At 42.7% G+C, this 18,828-nt stretch overlaps 1 protein-coding gene across 1 annotated transcript in view; it reads right to left on the reverse strand.

Annotated features, from left to right (window-relative positions):
- The window catches only part of KIF26B (kinesin family member 26B), a gene marked incomplete at both ends in the record, with an annotated part of 499,315 nt that overhangs the window by 147,586 nt on the left and 332,901 nt on the right, over window positions 1-18,828 (reverse strand). The window contains one exon of the mRNA XM_079697984.1: window positions 9,244-9,427. Within this exon, the coding sequence (XP_079554110.1) occupies window positions 9,244-9,427 (184 nt within the window). The remainder of the gene's footprint in view (window positions 1-9,243; window positions 9,428-18,828) is intronic.

Below are 18,828 nucleotides of genomic sequence, written 5' to 3' on the forward strand. Positions count from 1 at the left end.
TAGAATGGGGGATGGAGTGGGGGAAGGCAGACCAACAATCTTGCTCTCTGATTTTCCCATTTCCTGTGATTTTTAACTTTCCACTGCTTTACATGACACAGTGCAGGGAGTATTTTACTGATTGGGTTTTTAAAACTCTGCCCTTCATTGAAAACCTTCTGGTACAAATATGGCAAAATGTTTTCTCAAAATACTTAAAACAAGGAACAGATCAAGTTCACAATTTGATTAGCTATAGCTGGTTCACTGCTCCACTAATGAATCCACCAAATATTCATTGTTGGTGGTATGGGGATCTCAACTAAGCTGCAAACAGACAAAATTTCTATCTGAATAGTTGGCTGTAGCATGGAACACACAGGCAAGACCAAGGGAACAGGAAAAGAAACTTGGAAGGAATTTTGTCCCTAGCACTAAATGCTACTGCCATGGTTCTATTTCTGTTGTTTCATCTAGAAAGTCAAATACTCAGATTCAGTACTGGAACTTAGAGGTTGGTTTGTGGACCATATGTTTGTTCACCTGTTCCCAATTCATATATTGAAATCCTAACCCACAAGGTGATGGTATTTGGAGGTGGGGCCTTTGGGAGGTGATTAGGTCATTAGGGTGGCGCCCTCATGAATGGGATTAGTGTCCTTAGAAGAAGAGATGGGAGAGCTTGCTTGTGCTCTCTGCTCTCTACCATGTGAAATACAACAAGAAGGTGACTGTCTGCAAATCAGGAAGAGAGCTCTCATCAGACACCAGATCTGCCAGAACCTTGACCTTGGACTGCTCAGCCTTCAGAATTGAGAGAAATAAGTGTTTGTTGTTTCAGTCACCCAGTCTATGGTATTTTTGTGATAGTAGCTGAAACGGACGAAGACAGCATCACAGAACAGAGCTAACCTGAACTTGTAAAGCACTATGAGAGAACGTAGGGAGTCTTATGTTGTGGCTGTCAGGAGCTAGAGGATTTTTATTTCAGAAACTATGTAATAATCTAAGCAAAATATGTTTTGCTTTTAAGAATGTATCAGAACAATTTTCCCCCTCCATAATGATACATTTTAGTTCAGTGAAGCATTAGAAAGGAATTCAAATGTTTTGTTATGCTAGTCATTGAGTAGGCAAGAAGAGCGTTTCCTACTCACAAAGGACAACTTTCTAATTAACTCAGCAGTTTGGACTCACCATTTTTTTTTTAATAAAACATTACTATCAATCCCATTTTAATGGGATAATTATAGCAAATCATGATTAACTTCTCTTTCAGCCATTAGCAAGAGAAAGACGCAGAAAGATAAGATGTTAGAAATGTTAGCTTAAAATATACCTACTGTTCCCATACTCTTGATATCAGTAATTGTCTAATTGTGCTGAGCCTGACTAAAATGTGTTTTTTGGACAAAGGATGATCAAAAGCCCTATTCTGGCATTATCATCCATCTTATTGCCCTTTGTTTAATTGAGAAAGTGGCATTGATTCCAGAGAGAATTCCCTCATTTTATCTCGTGTTTTCATTCCATAAGTCAGGATGCTAATTAGGGATTACAGGTATTCAGGGAGGCCCCAAACCTATCCTCCAATTATGGTAAAGGTTTATAGCCTTTAAAAAGCCCCTTTAGAAAAATCACCTTCTACCTCCTTCCACACAAGTATGTGCATGTGTGTGCATGCACACACACACACACACACACCCCTATCATCTCCACTTAATACCTAAAAAAAAAGTCTTAGAAATGAAGCTGAAAGTCACAAAAAGGGGGGAAAGCTTAAGAATCACTCAAATTCTGCCTTAAAGTCTTCATGACTTTCATGATCTTTCACAGCCCAAAGCTTAAATTTTTGTCTTCTCCCACAAAAATGGGTTGACAAGTTACTTCATCTTGTTGGGCCTCAGTTTCTTCCTATGCACAGTGGGAGGACTGGACAAGATGGTCTTTGGGAAAACTTCTCAGTGAGGGATGTTGACGGTGCTTGCACATCGCCCGAGTGCCAGCACTAGGCAGCAGCATCTCCCTGATGTCACCCTCTCAGGGCAACTCAGGTGCTGAGGACTAAGCAGGGCCAAGGACCACCAGGGTCTTGTCCTTTAGATGCTCTTGGTGTTTCTGCCTCATTACAACAGCTCTATCATGCAGCTCTATCATTCAGCATCAAAGTGCCGAATGCCCAGTTAGGATGCCTAGTACTAAATAGAATTGCGTTAAAATACTCAACATTTCTTGTGTGTCCTTTATGTAATCTGGCATTGAAAGGGTACAAACTTCCTCCCTGCTTAACCAAGAGTCCTTTCATACAGTTTGCTCTGTTATTTCAGGCAAAGAAAACCAGAAAACGAGTATTTTATATATAATGTGCCATCTTATCAGAAATCTGATGTAATTAAACTGAAATGTGCTCCTTACCCTTCTCGCTCTCGACCTAATAATGAAGCCAACAGAAAATTATATCCATACAACTTGGTCAGCTGTCTTAAAGGCTCTCATGTTAATAATGAAGAACAACAATGGCCGCCGTGCTTTCTTTTACACGTGGTTTACCACGACTTTTCTGTCCAGTGGCCTTTAATGGAGAACATCTTCCTAATACTTCCCTGGCTTTGCAAGAATGAGCCTGCTAAATTCAAGAGTGGCATGGCAGGGGGGTGTAGAAAAAAACTCTCTCCCCATAACTTAGCCGCGCAGTCAGGTTCCAGAAGCAGCGTTCCGGGAGGCGGAACCTGCAGCTCCTGAGCTCCGGTTTCCGGTTTCCGGTAGCGGAGCATCATGCTGCGCATGTGCGGTGGAGGGGGGCGGGCTCTAGGACAGGTGCGTGCACCTCTGCATACACGGCGGCGGGGGTGGGGGGAGAAGAAACCGCGAAGATTAATGAGTCAGAACATTTTCCCTTGAGTCAGAACATTTTCCCTAAGTCTCCTTTCTCTGGAGATGCAGGTTGGAGGAAGGGTCAAAATAATAAAGACAGGAAGGAGAAAAAAACCAAACTCTAACTACAGGAGCTTAGCCGAGTCAACCACAACCAACCGAGCACAGAAAAGAACTGCAATTAGGGACTGGAAGGTCACATGAGTTTATTTCCCAGAAGAGCTAACAATTCAATTTTCAAAGCTATCAGGCCAGCTATCCTGATGAATGTGCATGTATTATTTACACAGTCTATTTCTCCCCACCCCCCAAAGCACACCAAAATAGAAAGCTCACGATTCCTTTCTACTGTCTGGCGTGTGTAAGGGGGGAGTGATCACTGGTGAGTAGTGGGATCGAGAATTTTCCATCACATTAGAATACCTGAAATGAATGTTACAGACTGACTCAAATCTTTTCTCTCTGATAAAGCTTCAGGATGAGGAATGGTAGAAATGAGGAATGTGATAATTTGCATACTATTTAAATAACCCGGACCTTGGTGGGCTGGAAGGCATGAAATTTTCTCCTTGGTATAACCTGGCATCATTTCCTGAACAAGAGAGAGCTACATCAGCCATTTCTACTTGTTGAACAAATGAATAAGAGCTACATTCGTACCTTAAAAAAATCTTATTTTAATCTAATTTTTCTATCTTATTGCTTTCCTCTTATAATAAGAACATAAATTGAACAGTTATCTTGGCTTCTTCTTCCTTACAGTGTCACAAGGGTTTAGTAATCGAATGACTTCTGCTCTAAAAACGTTAAGAAATCTGTAAAGGGAAAGAATCTCTACTGAAAAGCACACATGGTTCATTTATTTTTTTACCATGCTATTAGTTTACTACCAAATAAGTGGAAGTTTAGAATTAAACTAAACCTAGATAATATAGGACCTGGTAAATGAGCGAAGTAGAGTGTGAGAGTGAGGGTGTGTGTGTGTGTGTGTGTGTGTGTGTATACGTGTGTGTTGCCGGGAGAGATGTTATTTAGAGAATATATGTTTTATGTTTTAACAGAGGTCAAAATATGTTGCTACCAGGTTTGTAAAGTAGTGCTAAATAAGAGGCAGATGACTTAAAATCGAGGACTGTGAAGAAAAAAGAATAATGGCTCCAGCCTTTATTGCATAAGAAAGATAATTTCGCCAAACAAGCAAGTCTATTTCTAAATCACAACTCCAAGGACTCTGCGGAATTGTCTGCCTTGGGGCTGCACTGTCTACAGAGGAGAAATCTCAGTGAGGCACTTCAGAAATGCACAGATGGATGGGCATGAGTGGCGATGGGGATCCAGTGTGACGGATACCACACAACCCTTCTTCTACCCAGACTAGGGATAAGCAGGGGTCCCCAGGAGAAGGAAACAGCATTTGTAGCTCAGGAGGGATGGCTGAGGCTGAACGCCAGGCAGGCATTTTCACAGGGGCCTAGAGTTCATAGAGATCAGGATATACACCCCCCTTCCTTTGCAGGCATGTGGCCCAGAGCAGCCAACCAGCTTCTGTGTACTGTCCCCAGCAGTGGCACCTCCTGCAGAACCTGGAACACAGTATGTCTACAGATATTCACTGAGTGAATCGAGTAGGACAAGCCCTCCTCAACCTGTCTCCAGCTCAATTCTCCATAATTATTCATGTTTGTTTCATCCAATTTTTATGATCTTTTCAAACTCTATAGAGTCTCTTCTCTTGTTGCTAGCATCCACCTATATGAGTTTGCTTATATTCCCAAAACATATCTGGGGGAACAAAGGCTGAGTGTTGATGATTCCATCTTTTTGAGGCATTACTGGAGATTATGAAGGAAAAGAAGGCTCATTTTCCCTTCATGCTTCATGTATTTCCCTTCAGGAATACTGCCAGGAAGAGTAGAATTAACAAGGTGAATTGTCATCATCATGAATGTGACTGTGGCCAGTACCATTCTCACCTTTAAAAGCATTTATGCACCCGTGGTGGGGCTGCAGAGCCAAATACTGAGTGAGTTAAACAGATAAGATGCTTTGCTCTAGAAGCTTGTAATCCAATACTAAGAGCTCTGACATTAATCTCTGACACACTAACAAATGAACCTTAAACATGGATGTTAATTAATTGTGCAAACAAATTTCATGAAGAGCTTTCACTGGCTTAGGAGAAGGAACCATTTTCAAACAGATTAGAAATATCATTTACATAAAGCCAAACCCATGAAATATAAACAGGGACTAAGCTGCTTTGATCCACTAATCATCTTTATCTATTCATTAAATATGTCTCTACAGGACCACTTAGTACTATAGCTTCTTTATATAACTTGAAAGTTAGGCAGAATTATTTGAAGTCTGTGATTCCAACTTTTCCTTAAGTCAAATAGTCCTTCATATTGGTCCAAGTCAGTGAGATGTCTAGGCTGACTGTTATAATGACTAGATTATAAGTGCTGTCAGGGCAGGCATTCTGCCTGTGTGTCCATCAGGGCAAGCCTAGAGCCCAGCACAGGGCCTGACACATAGAAGGTGCTCAATAAATATTTGCTGTGTGCCAAGTACTATTCTAGGTGCTAGGGATTCTGAGGCGTTTCCTGTGTTGTGAGTGTGCTGTGATTCAGCTCCAAGTGCACTGAAGTTACCCCAAGTTCTTCCATCACTGTGGCCTCCAGAAAAGCTTTTGCCTCAAGATGCACTTGGTGGCCAGAAATGACTCTGGGTGGAGGAAGGGGTGCAGGGAGGGAGGAAGCTGTTGCTAGAAATCACCGGCAGTCGGACAAGAGGAGGGGTCAGTGGAGCACCTCTGACTCGCTGTGTGTCTACCATGGCCTGTCACTGCCCTTTCTCTCTCATCCATGACTCTGAAAAGGGACACATGTCCTTCTCCACTGGATGGAGGTGACTGGTTCCCAATTTATTTTGCTACCATTATGGTCCCATTACATTCTTGTCTCCACTCAGACTTTTAAAGGTCACGTATATCTAGAGGCCACCCAGTGAGACGGAAGAGAATAAAATGTCTTACAGGTCCTGATGTCTGGGCTTGACTCAGAAGGCACTGGAAAATCGGGGCCGCAGTTGTCTTGTCTACAAATGAGAGGAGAGCTCTAAACAAACCCACAAAAGCCTGTCTTCAGGTCTCCCGAGGAAGTCCTTGGTGGTTAAGGATAAGAGGTGGGGCGAAGTGGCGTCAGCTGCGCTGGGCTTGCTCCCCATCCCGCCTCAAGAGCCACACCCCCGTCCCGCCCAGGTTAAATAATTAAGTTGCTTTTGGCAGTTCAATCAAGCTTTTCTACTTCAGATGTAATGAGCTCTATATAGCGCGAGTTCTTTCATGTTCTATATGAAACTCCACTGTATTTCTTTGAAACGTTAACATGTAAATTATGCAACAGAGATAAACCTATGGGGATTTTTCCATATGGATAAGAGGAATGCAGTTCCTCATTGTAGTGGACTCTCGGGTTGGGAAAAGCATGAGTCTGGGAAATGGGCCTCCACCAAGTTCAGATGGTTGGTGCCTCCGTGGCAGAGTCAAGGCCAGGCCGTCTGGCTTTCTGTGAAGCACACGTCTCAGCAGAATGAGGCATGATGGGAGGTGTGCTCGTGGACCTCTGGTTTCAATCACACGTCCTCAAGTAAAAGTATATAATTACACTGCCCTCCAGAAAGCACACCCCCTCCCACTGTCACTTTCTCGCCACCAATGCCCCAAGCCCCATGCTCAGCAGGACAGCTGCCGTGAGGCCACTCGTCAGACAGAAGTCACACCTTCTGTCACCTTCTGTGACACCCAGTCTGGTGACCCCACTTCCATAGACAAACTCCCGGCTTCCTGCATTCCTGCCTGGTTAATATCACCCTTTCTCTCCCACTGAAAGAAGCACATCGGACTGCAAATGAGAGAAAGGGATAGTATTTTACATTAAAAAAATAAGTGTGTGATTTGCAAGCTTTAGTCTGTGAATGATTATAATATTATAATTATATAATTATAATTAATTATAATTATTAATTATAATTAATAATTTTAATTAATTAATTATAATATTAATTGTAGTTATACCTGGTCTTATGCTGCTTATTTTACTTATAATTATACTTCTAACTGGCCACTACATACAGTACATCATGAAACCAAGATTAGACCAGTGCCTTCCAGATTATTTTCGTGCAAGTCCCAGGTCACCCTGGCTGGAAACAGTCTTCCTGCTGGTTCAGTCCTTGCCTGGTGCCCTGATCCCTTTGTCTCAGAATTCCAGGGAGGGGGTAGGGATGGGGGAAGGAAGGGAAAAAAGGCCCTAGGCTTGGGGACCAGGCCCACCTGAAGATGTATCTGCATCAACCCTTTTAGGAACCAGAGACTGGGCCACTGTTACAGATGCAGGAACATAGTTTCTTATGTGGTTCATTTCGAGGTGTCCCGGACAGGGCCGTAGTGGGGTGTATGAGTACTCCAGGTTGGCTAATAGTCTGGTACCTCTTTAGAGCGACAGCATTTAAATATTGGTTCACATGTACTCAGAAGAGAAGTAGGGTGTCACTCAGAGCAGGAGAGGAGAAGGAGACTGCAGTGGAGACATTCGATGTCACTGTGTCCAGGGCGGTTTAGCTCCGGCACCAAAGTTCCAAACTCCTCTTAGCAAAACCAAAGTCCACGCACACTTAAAAATGGCTCAGAAGGTAAATTTTCTGTTATGTGTACCTTACCACAATTCAATGGTTTTCTACAGTTTTGAAAGCCCTGAAGTTACTTGTACCCACCCTCCTTAGAAGGCAGCCTCTCAGCCATCCACTATGACCGCAGTGTGTGTGTGTCCCCGCGGGGATGCCACTCCCACCTGCATGAGGCCTGCTCGTGTGGTTTCCTCCATCTGCCTCCCTGGCCAGTGATGCTAGAGCAGCCCTCGCAGGCTGCCTGGTCTCCTACTTTACCTCTGGGCCTGGGAAAGCCCCGCCCAATGCCATGGAACATTCCAGGACTGGATGCTTTCCGTTAGAATAAACATTGCTCTATTCAACATAATCTTAAAATGTAGACTCTGTTGGAAGGAGTAACTTAGCAAGTTAGGACTTTCCCAGTGGGTGATGAAATAGGGGGGTGGGAGGGTATGGGAGGAGGCAGGAGAAATCATCAAGAAAAAGGAGAAAAGCACCAAGGAAGAAGGGCAGAGGGTGTGGGGTAAACTCCAGAAGGACCACTGGTGAGGCTGAGGCCACTGAAGACCGTGAACCCGGGAAGAATCATGTTGAGGGTCAAGGGGAAAGGGAATCAGTGACCTAAATAAGTAAAATCTTCGTCCACATAGTTGAGTAGCCACTCCCTTCAGCAAGACTTGCAACCTCCCGAAATGAGTCCTGTTAAGTCGGTGGTGGGAAACTGGCAAGGTGGTGTGTACCATCCTCCTTCTGATGAAAGTAAAAGAAAGAAAACAGCCACTGCTTTCTTCAACTAAATGTTTTTATAAGTCACAGCTTATTTACCCATTGACGAGTAAACCATAAGTTACTTCACCCAGACGTTTATCTCAGAAGAGACAGTTAAGAGATGACATCTAGGGCTTCCCTGGTGGCGCAGTGGTTGAGAGTCTGCCTGCCGATGCAGGGGACGCGGGTCTGTGCCCCGATCCGGGAAGATCCCATGTGCCGCGGAGCAGCTGGGCCCGTGAGCCATGGCCGCTGAGCCTGCGCGTCCGGAGCCTGTGCTCCGCAACGGGAGAGGCCACAACAGTGAGAGGCCCACGTACCGCAAAAAAAAAAAAAAAAAAAAAAGAGATGACATCTAAAAACGAAGTTACCCCAAACATAGCTGAGCCAGGTCTCGTGATGGTGTTCTACATCTCATCATAATGTTCCCCATCTCTTTCTAAGTAGTTGTTCTAACAATTCAAAATTGCATTTCTTGGCTAGAATGGCACACAGAAAATCCACCCCAGAAATCCCACCAGTGGCTTGGTTCAGAAGTAGAACTTGTGATTTCTCTGAAGGGGAGGAACAATGAAATTGTGCCAGGGAAGTGACGAAGCATCTTCATGTCTTATTCCTATACCGCATCTCTTGGTCTCTCCTGCCTCTGCCTTTGTCTTTTGTGTTATGGGGTCTTTTCTTTAATTGGGTACAGTTCTGTCAAACAATACAAGGCTGTTTTCTTTCTGCCAAAATCAAACCACATCTCCAATAATTGGAATGTCTTAATTTACTACTAGTATATGTAACCAAAGAAAACTTTACAGTACTTCCAAATGACTTTCATTTCTTCTCCTTCTCTCCCTGTCACCTTCTTGTTTTAGCAAACAAACCAAGCCCTCATTCTCGCCTTTGCCTTTGATGCAGAACCCCACACACAGAGCCAGCGTGGCACACGGCACAGGTGCCTACCTTGCCCAGGCCTGGGGTGTCCTTCACCTTGTTGACGGCCCTCAGCAGACAGGGCGGGGCCGGGGGCGGGGAAGTCTGCAGAATCCCGCTGAAGCTGGTGGCAAAGAGAGGTGGCTCGGCAAGAGAAGAAGTGGAAGGCCGATGTTTCTTCTTTTTAGAAGATAGGTTTAACTTCTGGGCAGCTCTGCAGGGAAAAATCCAGAAAAAGACAATAAAGGAAAAAGTATATTCACAATTCACAAAAAGTATATATTCACAATCAGATATGCTAGGGTCACTTTCTGTTCTTTCTCTCAAAGAAGCCCCTAGTTCTGATTGCGGCTAAACGGTTCTCTCTTCTTCCTCCGAGTGCCTGGTGGTAGCCCCTGACTGCAACCGAGTGAACCCAGGGAGCTGCCCAATCACTGACACGGCAGAGCGACACCACAGCATTGCACGGTCCTGCAGCTGCGATCTACAAAGAATTGTTGGTTATCCACGAACACTCAGCTTAAGCATGAATAAAGCTGGCCATCTTTGGGGATACACAGCACCTATTAGGTTAATCATTCCATAACTTCTGATATAAACTCCAGTGTGAGAGACCTTATGAGTTTTTTAGAAACTCTACCACCTTGTAAAATCCAAACCAGTCTGAGGAAGAACCACACGGTGACCACTCAAGGCATGCTGTGGATGTGATGGTGGAAGAAAAACGCACACCCCAGCGCAACGGGGAAATGCAAATCAAACTGTTTTAGAAACATAACACCCAATCAGAATAAACTCCAGCCAAGGTGTAGGGTTCTGAGACTAGGCGTGACTCATGCGGAAAACAGGTTTTTACGTAGGTTGGTCTTTCACTACAAAATGCAGTTCATGGGCAAGTGCAAGGGGTGATACAGTCAGAAACCACAAAGGTGGCAGAGGACGCAAACAGAAAGGTGGGAGGGAAGGTGCCGCATCGTTAATAACATTGATTGTTCATCACATCTTCCATCGTTCAAGAGTTCTGCAACACCTAAAACATGACAATCTTATCATAGAGAAGAAGGGAAAATCAGGCAAAGGCATTTCAGACTGTAACATACTCACTTCTGGGTTCATTCTTGGTGTTTTTCACACTATACTCATGTTCTAAGAATTCCAATTTCCTTACCAAAGGTTATTAAACATTTTAGCTGCTGCTTAAAACAAATGGGCTACCGTGACTTTATTCTACACATCAAAACCTTACAATCCATCCTGTGTTCTTACCAATTGCATAACAGGCCATAAGCAAAGCAGGCCAAAAAGATTAAATCAGCATTGTTTGTACCCCCTTCCCCCCAACTTCCATCTTAATATCTGAATCTTAAGCTCTGGACTGGTTAACTTTAATTTTGTATCAGTAATTGCCGTGCTTTTGACAAATCCCCTGAGCTACAAAATGGCCACTGCACAAATACAGCAAATAGAATGACCACTTCAAAGCTTAATTTTCCTTAGCTGTAAAACTGAACATCTATTTCACAAGAGTGAAATACAGAGGGATGAGATGCATGAGGAATGACAGGTTTTGATGGAATGATACCCGAACGGTCCCAATGCCATGTGCCAAACTTAGGGACCTCTATGGTGACTCTACTGTAGGATGATGAAAAATGAAGGCACTAGAAGGAGATTTCCACAATGCTTTCTTTTCCCAAACAGCAAAAAGAAAAAACTAGGAGTAATTTTTTCTCATGCTTTCATTGTCACTCTTCCTGATGCTGTCCCTCTAAAATTAAAGGTGAAGTGGAATTGTTCAGTGACTGGTCTGGTGCATCTCTTGGCAGTTTTCATTATTCTGTGAGATTCTCTCCCTGAACAAACAGTGACTCATCCAGAGGTGGGTGTGGGCATCGCATTCTTCTGACACTCACGCCTCTGCTCGGCAACCGGTTACTGCTTTCAAGTCAGGATGCCTATAGGCAAAGGAGAGTTAGAAAGAAGGCGGAAGATGATGATCTGCTAGGAACCAAAAGGTGGTGTTTATCCATTCACATTAGGATTCTTTCGGATGGTGGCAAAAGGACCAAGAAGTTGCTGTGGGTTCCCAGTCCAAATGTGGAGACAGAGAGGAGGTGTGACACTCAAAGGCAGCTCAGAAGAGGTAGTAGCCTGCTGGCTTTTTTTTTTCCCTTTTTCTTATCTCTACTACCCATGCCCACTTACTCTCCCCACATAGACCCTGCAGAGGAGGAAAGTGAGGGTCCTTGAACTTAAAGTATATGAAGGACATTCCCAAGAACAGCAATCCAGTGCTTTACTCCCCTCTCTCTCTCCCTCTCGCTTTCCTATAACATCAAAATTTCACTGTATGACTGCATCATTCCCAAAGGCATATAAACATGCTATTATTTCTCCCACCTCGAAAAAGAAAACACAAGTCCTTCTCTTCATTCTTCTTACCCAGCCAGCTACTGCTCTGTTTCCTTGCTCATTTTTGCAGCAGAGCTCATGGAAAGTGTTGTCTATACTTGCATTCTCTAGTTCATCTCCTCCCTTTGCCTATAAGTTCATTGCAGTCAGGCATGTGGCCCCTAGCTCCTCTGAAACAGCTCTTGTCAAGGCCATGAATGACCTCCACGATTGCTAAATGTCATGGTCCTCAGCCCCATCTTACCTGCCCAATCAGAGCACTGACGATATCCTTCTACTTTTTTATACTTTCTTCTTTAGGTGCCAGGACATCGATGGTGACAGATGTTAACTAGACCAATTGTGGTGATCACTTTGCAATTTATACAAATATAAAATCTCGATGTACACCTGATGCTAATATAATGTTGTATGTCAATTATACCTCAATAAAACAAAACAACAACAAAAACACACTAAAACGATTCTACTCGGATATCCAATAGGTATCTTAAACTTGCATCTCTAAAGCTAAATTCCTGATCTTTTCCTAAAAAGCTGTATGCCTTTAGCTTTCCCTATTTCAGAAAATGGCAATTCCATCCTTACAATGGCCCAGACCTCTTTGCCTCCTCTTTTTCTCACACCAAACATCCAATCCATCAGGAAATCTGTTGGCCGTAATTTTGAAATAGATCTATGATCTAACCCCTCTCACCACCTTTACTGATATTGTCTTGGTCTGAGCCACTAACCTCTCTTGCCTGGATTACTGCAGTAGTCTCCTAACTTGTCTCTCTTCTTCTGTTACCTTCCCTGCCACCTCCCACTGCACTGGCCCAATCTATTTTCCACACAGTTGCCAGACTGATTCTTTTAAAACATAACCAGACAAGACCCTCCATTTTGCTTCTCATGTCATAGTAAAAGCCAGAGTAACTACAATGGCCTATAAGGCCTTCCGTATATCTTCCCTCATACCTCCCAGCCCACCTTTCCTACTATTCTCTTCTTCAGTTACTCTTCTCCAGCCATAACAGCCTCCAAATACTCCTGGTACGCTCCCACCTCAGGGCCTTTGCACAGGCTCTTGCTTCAGCCTAGAATGCTCTGCCCTAGATAGAGATAGGCATACATATCCCTCCCTCACTTCCTTTAAATCTTCATTCAAATGACACCTTATCAATGAACCTACCCTGCACACCATAGCAGACTGTTAGATGGCTGCACCAACATGTATTCCCTCCCACATGTTCTTCTATGACATGAAATTGACACTTCTCCATTGAGAGATGGAATCTATTTTCCTTCCCTTTGAACCCAAGCAGAACTCTGAAACTGCCTTGACCAACAGAATATGGTGGGAATGATGTTGTATGGTCTCCAGGGTTAGGTTATAAAAAGCAATATGGCTTCTACCTGTCTCTCTCACCCTTGGCACTCAGCTTCCACATCATGAGGAGGCCCAGGCCACATGGAAAAGGCCATGTAGAGAAGAACTGAGGACTCCAGTGAACAACCAGTGTCAACGACCAGACATGTGAGTAAATGAGCCTTTAGATGATTCCAGGTGCCACCCTTCAAGTCTTCTGGCTGAGGCCCAAGGCATCGTGGAGCAGAGGTAAGACATCCCCATTCTGTCTTGTCCGAACTTCTGAACTCCAGAAACCATGAGAGGTAATACACCATCACTGCTGCTTTAAGCCACTAGGTTTGGGGGTAATCACCTACTCACCATCTCCTAATTTCAGTTACCCTGCATGTCTTACCCACCCACCCTCCCCATCATGGCACTTACTATCTTCTAACGTAGTAGATGATTTACTTAGTTATCAGGTTTATTGTTTATTGTCTGTTTCCTCTCTAGAATGTAAGTTCCAACAGGGCAGACTGTCGTATCTGCGTGTTTAATGACGTGAATAAAGATTGAAGGAACTGGGAACATTTAGCCTGGAGAATATAAACCTGGAGAAAGGGGAAGGAAGAGTTTTTCTAAAAATCTGTCTTTAAAAAAATGAATAAATAACATGTAGCAGGAAGTATTTTTCAAGCAATAATGCCAGATAGCTTCATAGGCCATCATTTTGAATCTCAGAAAACTTTGTGAGGAAAATAATAATAGTACTCCTATTTAACAGACAAAGAAATGAGTCTTAAAGAGTTAAATCCAGATTCCTTGGACTATCTGACCTGAATTTGAACATCCAGCTGCTTCAGATACTAGGTAGATAATAGGCAAGTTACTTAAATTCTGATAATGATTATAATGTGTGTAAAGGGCCTAGCATAGCACCTGGCATATAGTCGGCATTCAACAATACTATCATCATCAATATTATTATTACACATATTATTATCAAGCCTCAGTTTCTGCACTGTAAGATAGAGCAAAAATATTTTCTACCCTTACAGACATTTTATGAAAATTAAATAAGAGTGCAGGTAAAGGGTTTAATACACAGGAAGTACTTAATAGATGGTACTTTGGAGGAATATAATACGTGGTGGAGCTGAGACTGAATCTAGGTCTCTGTGCCCCATATTGCTCCAGATCATCTCTGAATAGGCAGCAAAACAGGCAGGTGAAATGTAAAGGCATTTGGGGGTTTATAAGTGAAAGGGGCATCTTTCTAAAAATTGGAGTAACCCATTAGTGATGGGTCTGCTTCATGAAATAGCTTTTGTCATTGAAAGTGTCCAAGTAGTAGCTACAAAACCTTTTACAGCGAATGTCAGGGAGATGAAAGCATGCATTGGGAACATCAGATGATTTCCAAAATCTCTTCCAATGCAGTTTCTGAAATGATTCCTGGAACCTCTATTTCATTTAGGGAAGCCTCTGTTGGCTTCAATGCAGAAAAATAGTAATGCAGGAAATTATTTGGAGAATACATAAAAAAATTACTTTCTTCTTAAAACAGGTGTATAAGATAAATGCATTAGAAGAATTCTAGAATTTAGAAATCACATTTTAGAGCCATATAGTGTATAAGAACATTTTATTTTAATTTTGACATCATCATAACCAACTGTTTGATCTCCATTTTATATGTTCCAATTTCTTGGAAGTCAGCATTTTCTGATCTTTTTATATAGTACTTCAATGACACGCAGATAGGAGAAGGTTGAAGTACAGAAATCATTCATGTATAATTGTATTATTCAGTGACATAAAGGAGAAGCAATCATGAAAGAATTGAAAAGGAAAAGACATTTGGGCTAGAAGTGTATTTTGTGTTATTAATGCCTTACACAAGTTTTCTTCATAAGGAAAGGGACAGATGAGTGGGTTGTCTTATAAGATTTTAAACAACAAAAAATTAAGCTAAAAAGCTATTATAAGTAATATTCACTTGTCTCATTCCTACCACTGACAGTATCACATATTTCCTAGAGCTATTCATCCCTGCACACATCTTTAAATATCCATGGGCTTCATTTAATTCTCTGAACCTTATTTCAAGAAAAAAAGGTGGTCTCTCTAGCAGGATGAAATTAATATTCACTAAACTCCTATAAAGGAAGTGACGCCATGCTAAAGCAGTATCAGACTTGTGAGGAGAGGAGCAATGATGTGAACTTGGCAAGAATTTAAACCAAGTGAGCTCAGATTTTTGCTCTGGGCTCTACCCTTTCTCTCCATTGCCTTACTCATCTCATACAGGAGACAATTATCCTGACACATCAATGTGATGCCATCTGAATTCAGGAATCAGTTTAGAATTGAGATGGCCTTCACATGGGACAGTTCCTTGTTCTCATTGGCCAGATCTACCTGGATTTAAAAGAAAGAGGCAAGTAATTATCTAGTAAATTTAATTGGTTTAGGTGGGAGAGAGTCTTAGGTCTCCGTTATACAGATCAGAGGGGAAACTTTTGGGGCTTTTCTGACTTTTCTCTCTCTTTTTTTTTTTTTTTGCATTTGTGTGATAGACTATTTGACCTTGCATTTTCAGAAATACGGAGTGTTTAAACGGAAAGCGCTTCATTCTAAGTGCATCCCATGAGACTTAAGTTGGGGGTCTACCATGCTTAGTGTCTAGGGATTACTAATATATTGACCTAACAACATTTTAAGAATTATTAGCTTCATGAAGAATAGAACTTTTGGGGCTTCCCTGGTGGTGCAGTGGTTGAGAATCTGTCTGCCAATGCAGGGGACACGGGTTCGAGCCCTGGTCCGGGAAGATCCCACATGCCGCGGAGCAACTAGGCCCGTGTGCCACAACTACTGAGCCTGCACGTCTGGAGCCTGTGCTCCGCAACAAGAGAGGCCGCGACAGTGAGAGGCCCGCGCACCGCGATGAAGAGTGGCCCCCACTCGCTGCAACTAGAGAAAGCCTCGCACAGAAATGAAGACCCAACACAGCTAAAAATAAATAAATTAATTAATTTTAAAAAATGAGCATATGTATCTCTAGGGTTAAGAAGATGTAAAAAAAAAAAAACAATTAGAACTTTCCTTAGAGAATACCAGGCAGGAATATCAGGCAGTATAGTCGTTTTTTAAGAATTCTCTATCCTTTAAAAAATTCTATGCACCATGTGTTGCTGACCACATCCTGAAAGCATTTCATCCTGTCTGAGGCGGGTGTTCGACTGTGAGATGCTTGGATAGGTGGGTAAAAGGTTTATAAAAATTAAGAGGTCATGCAAGCTCTACTAAATGGGACCCGGGCGATTGATTGGTGAGATATCAACTGAAAAACTGCTCAAGAGGAGGGCAGGGTAAGGCCCTCAGAACTGCCACATCTGCTGCCCAGAGAGGGTCCTGACCCAGGAGCGGGATGAGAGTGGTAAAATCGCCACTGTCAGCAGGTAAAAGACAATCCAGGCTGCAATTTAATGTGACAATGGCCGGGCTCCGATGGCTTATGTGCCATGAAAAAATATTTCAATGCTCTGAGGATTAAGACTGTCTGATAATGAGCAATGACGTGACAGATCACAGCAGCTCCCAGGAAATCCATGGGGTCAGTGACACAGGGGTAGAAGAAAATAAAACATTATAAATAGGAAGGATATATGACAAGAGCCAGTGGTCTGAGGCAAAGCTTCTGGAAACAATTAAGATATCCATCTATATGGAAAAAAATACCAGTTATGCTTCACTTTGAAATAACACCTATTTAAAAGTATTCTGGCACTGCCATGAAGCATGTTAGTCATTTTGGAAACTCTCCAAACAGGGAATAAAGAGCGTCCTCCTTCATCTTTCTATTTTCTAATTGGCTGTCACTGAGGTCATTTCCGTGTCTCCAGAGACTGAAAAGCATATGGGTCTTGGGGTTTTTCTGATTTTTATGTAAATGACCCATTTCATTAGTGTAGGAAGGTAATTCATGACATGACTTCAAATAAAATGTTTACTGCTAGGAGACAAAACATGGCTGACCGTTAACCTCAAACAATATTGTGTTAAAACAGTACAGCCAGACACTATTATAATTTGAAAACGGATTGATTTTTGCAACTTACTGCACAGCATTAACCCATAGTGATAATCTCTATGAATTTGCCCTTATTCTTCTCTTAAAAATTTACCCATTCATCAAAGCTTCTACAAGTTGCTCTCATCAACTACTTCAGGCCTCAGCAATTGGTCTTGAGAGTCTATGTCTTATGTTGTAACACTTAATGAGGTGCTGCTCTGCAGTGTGGTCTTTCCTTCTGGATGCCATTAGTGTTGCCTCCATCACTGACTTATTAACTCACTGAAGGTCCACACGTATTTCCTTTCTTCTGCAGCTTATTTCCTGCCCCATAGCTTTGTACCTTTTTGCAAAGTGTGCACCCACTCAAGGCTTCTTTTTTTTTTTTGCGGTACGTGGGCCTCTCACTGTTGTGGCCTCTCCTGTTCGGAGCACAGACTCCGGATGCGCAGGCTCAGCGGCCATGGCTCACGGGCCCAGCCATTCCGCGGCATGTGGGATCTTCCCGGACCGGGGCACGAACCCATGTCCCCTGCATTGGCAGGCAGACTCTCAACCACTGAGCCACCAGGGAAGCCCCCACTCAAGGCTTCTTAATCGATCTAGCCTTTGGAGTTACACCAACATATGCAAAGTCCCAAGACTATGTATCTGGAGTTCTAGAAATGCTTAGACCTTGGAATGTTTTACTCTTTCTAAAGCATTTTGCACACATTGTCACATCCATCACACTCAGCCCTATGAGGCAAGCAGAGAAGGTGTTTGTACCACAAATTACAGATTTAAAAAGCAATGAAGGCACAGAAGTTACCAGATTTTATCCACAGTCAGAGGACTAGTGATCTTCATACCTGGGATCTAGGATTTGAGTTTTCTGCTTTAGACTCAGGGTCGGTCTACCACTTCATGCTGTTATGCAATTTGATACATAGGAGCAGTTATTTTATTTTGTTTGGGCAACATAAAACCAAATGATAATCACTTGCCTAAAAATGAAGACAGAAAAAGCAGTTACATATTTTTGTATGTAACTCAAATCAAATCATATATAAGCATTTACCAATTACTGATCCAGTTGCTTAGCAACATACCTTCACATCACAGGAGGAAAATGTCTCAGCTGAGTGAGTCAGGTCATGCCCAGAATTAGGATGTGAAAGGCAAATTATATGAAAATGGTTTCTCTGTTCCTATAGTCCCAACCCGGAGGGAGTCCTTGCATGACAGTTAAAATACAACAGCTACCACCACCAGGCACCATTCTAGGTACCATCCTCCACCCCCTCATGCCTCTCCCTCTACAGACACAAAAAGAATGCTGGAAGCTGCTTAGAATGCATCACAGTGTTCTGGAAACTCAATCAATCAATCAATATTTATTGAACGACAACTATATACAAAAGAACTATGCAATCCATAGGCTATGCATGTCCCTCAAGTCATCTCTGAGTCACTCCGCAGCTGCTCTGTGTTCAAGAGTCTACTCCTAAATTGTGACAATGAGAAGAATCCACACCACCCAACATCATTGAGAACTTTCTACTGGCTTCCCAGCAGCCAAGAAAGAGAAGCTTGGAGAAGCTGGAAGCTTTCCCTGAACTGCACACCATTCACTCATGCCTAGAGGTACAAAAAAAGTAAAAAGCAAAATTTGAAAACCATACTGTTGGTGAATATTGCTAATCCATTCGTTTCTGGATTTTTCATGGTCCAAGTGAGAATGTTATGGGTAAATGAAAATATGACTAAAGGCAAAAACAACGGGATGAAAAGGAGCCCATTCATAAACTTT

The sequence above is a fragment of the Hyperoodon ampullatus genome (genome assembly GCF_949752795.1).
Source record: "Hyperoodon ampullatus genome assembly, chromosome: 2".
Lineage (NCBI taxonomy): Eukaryota > Metazoa > Chordata > Mammalia > Artiodactyla > Ziphiidae > Hyperoodon > Hyperoodon ampullatus.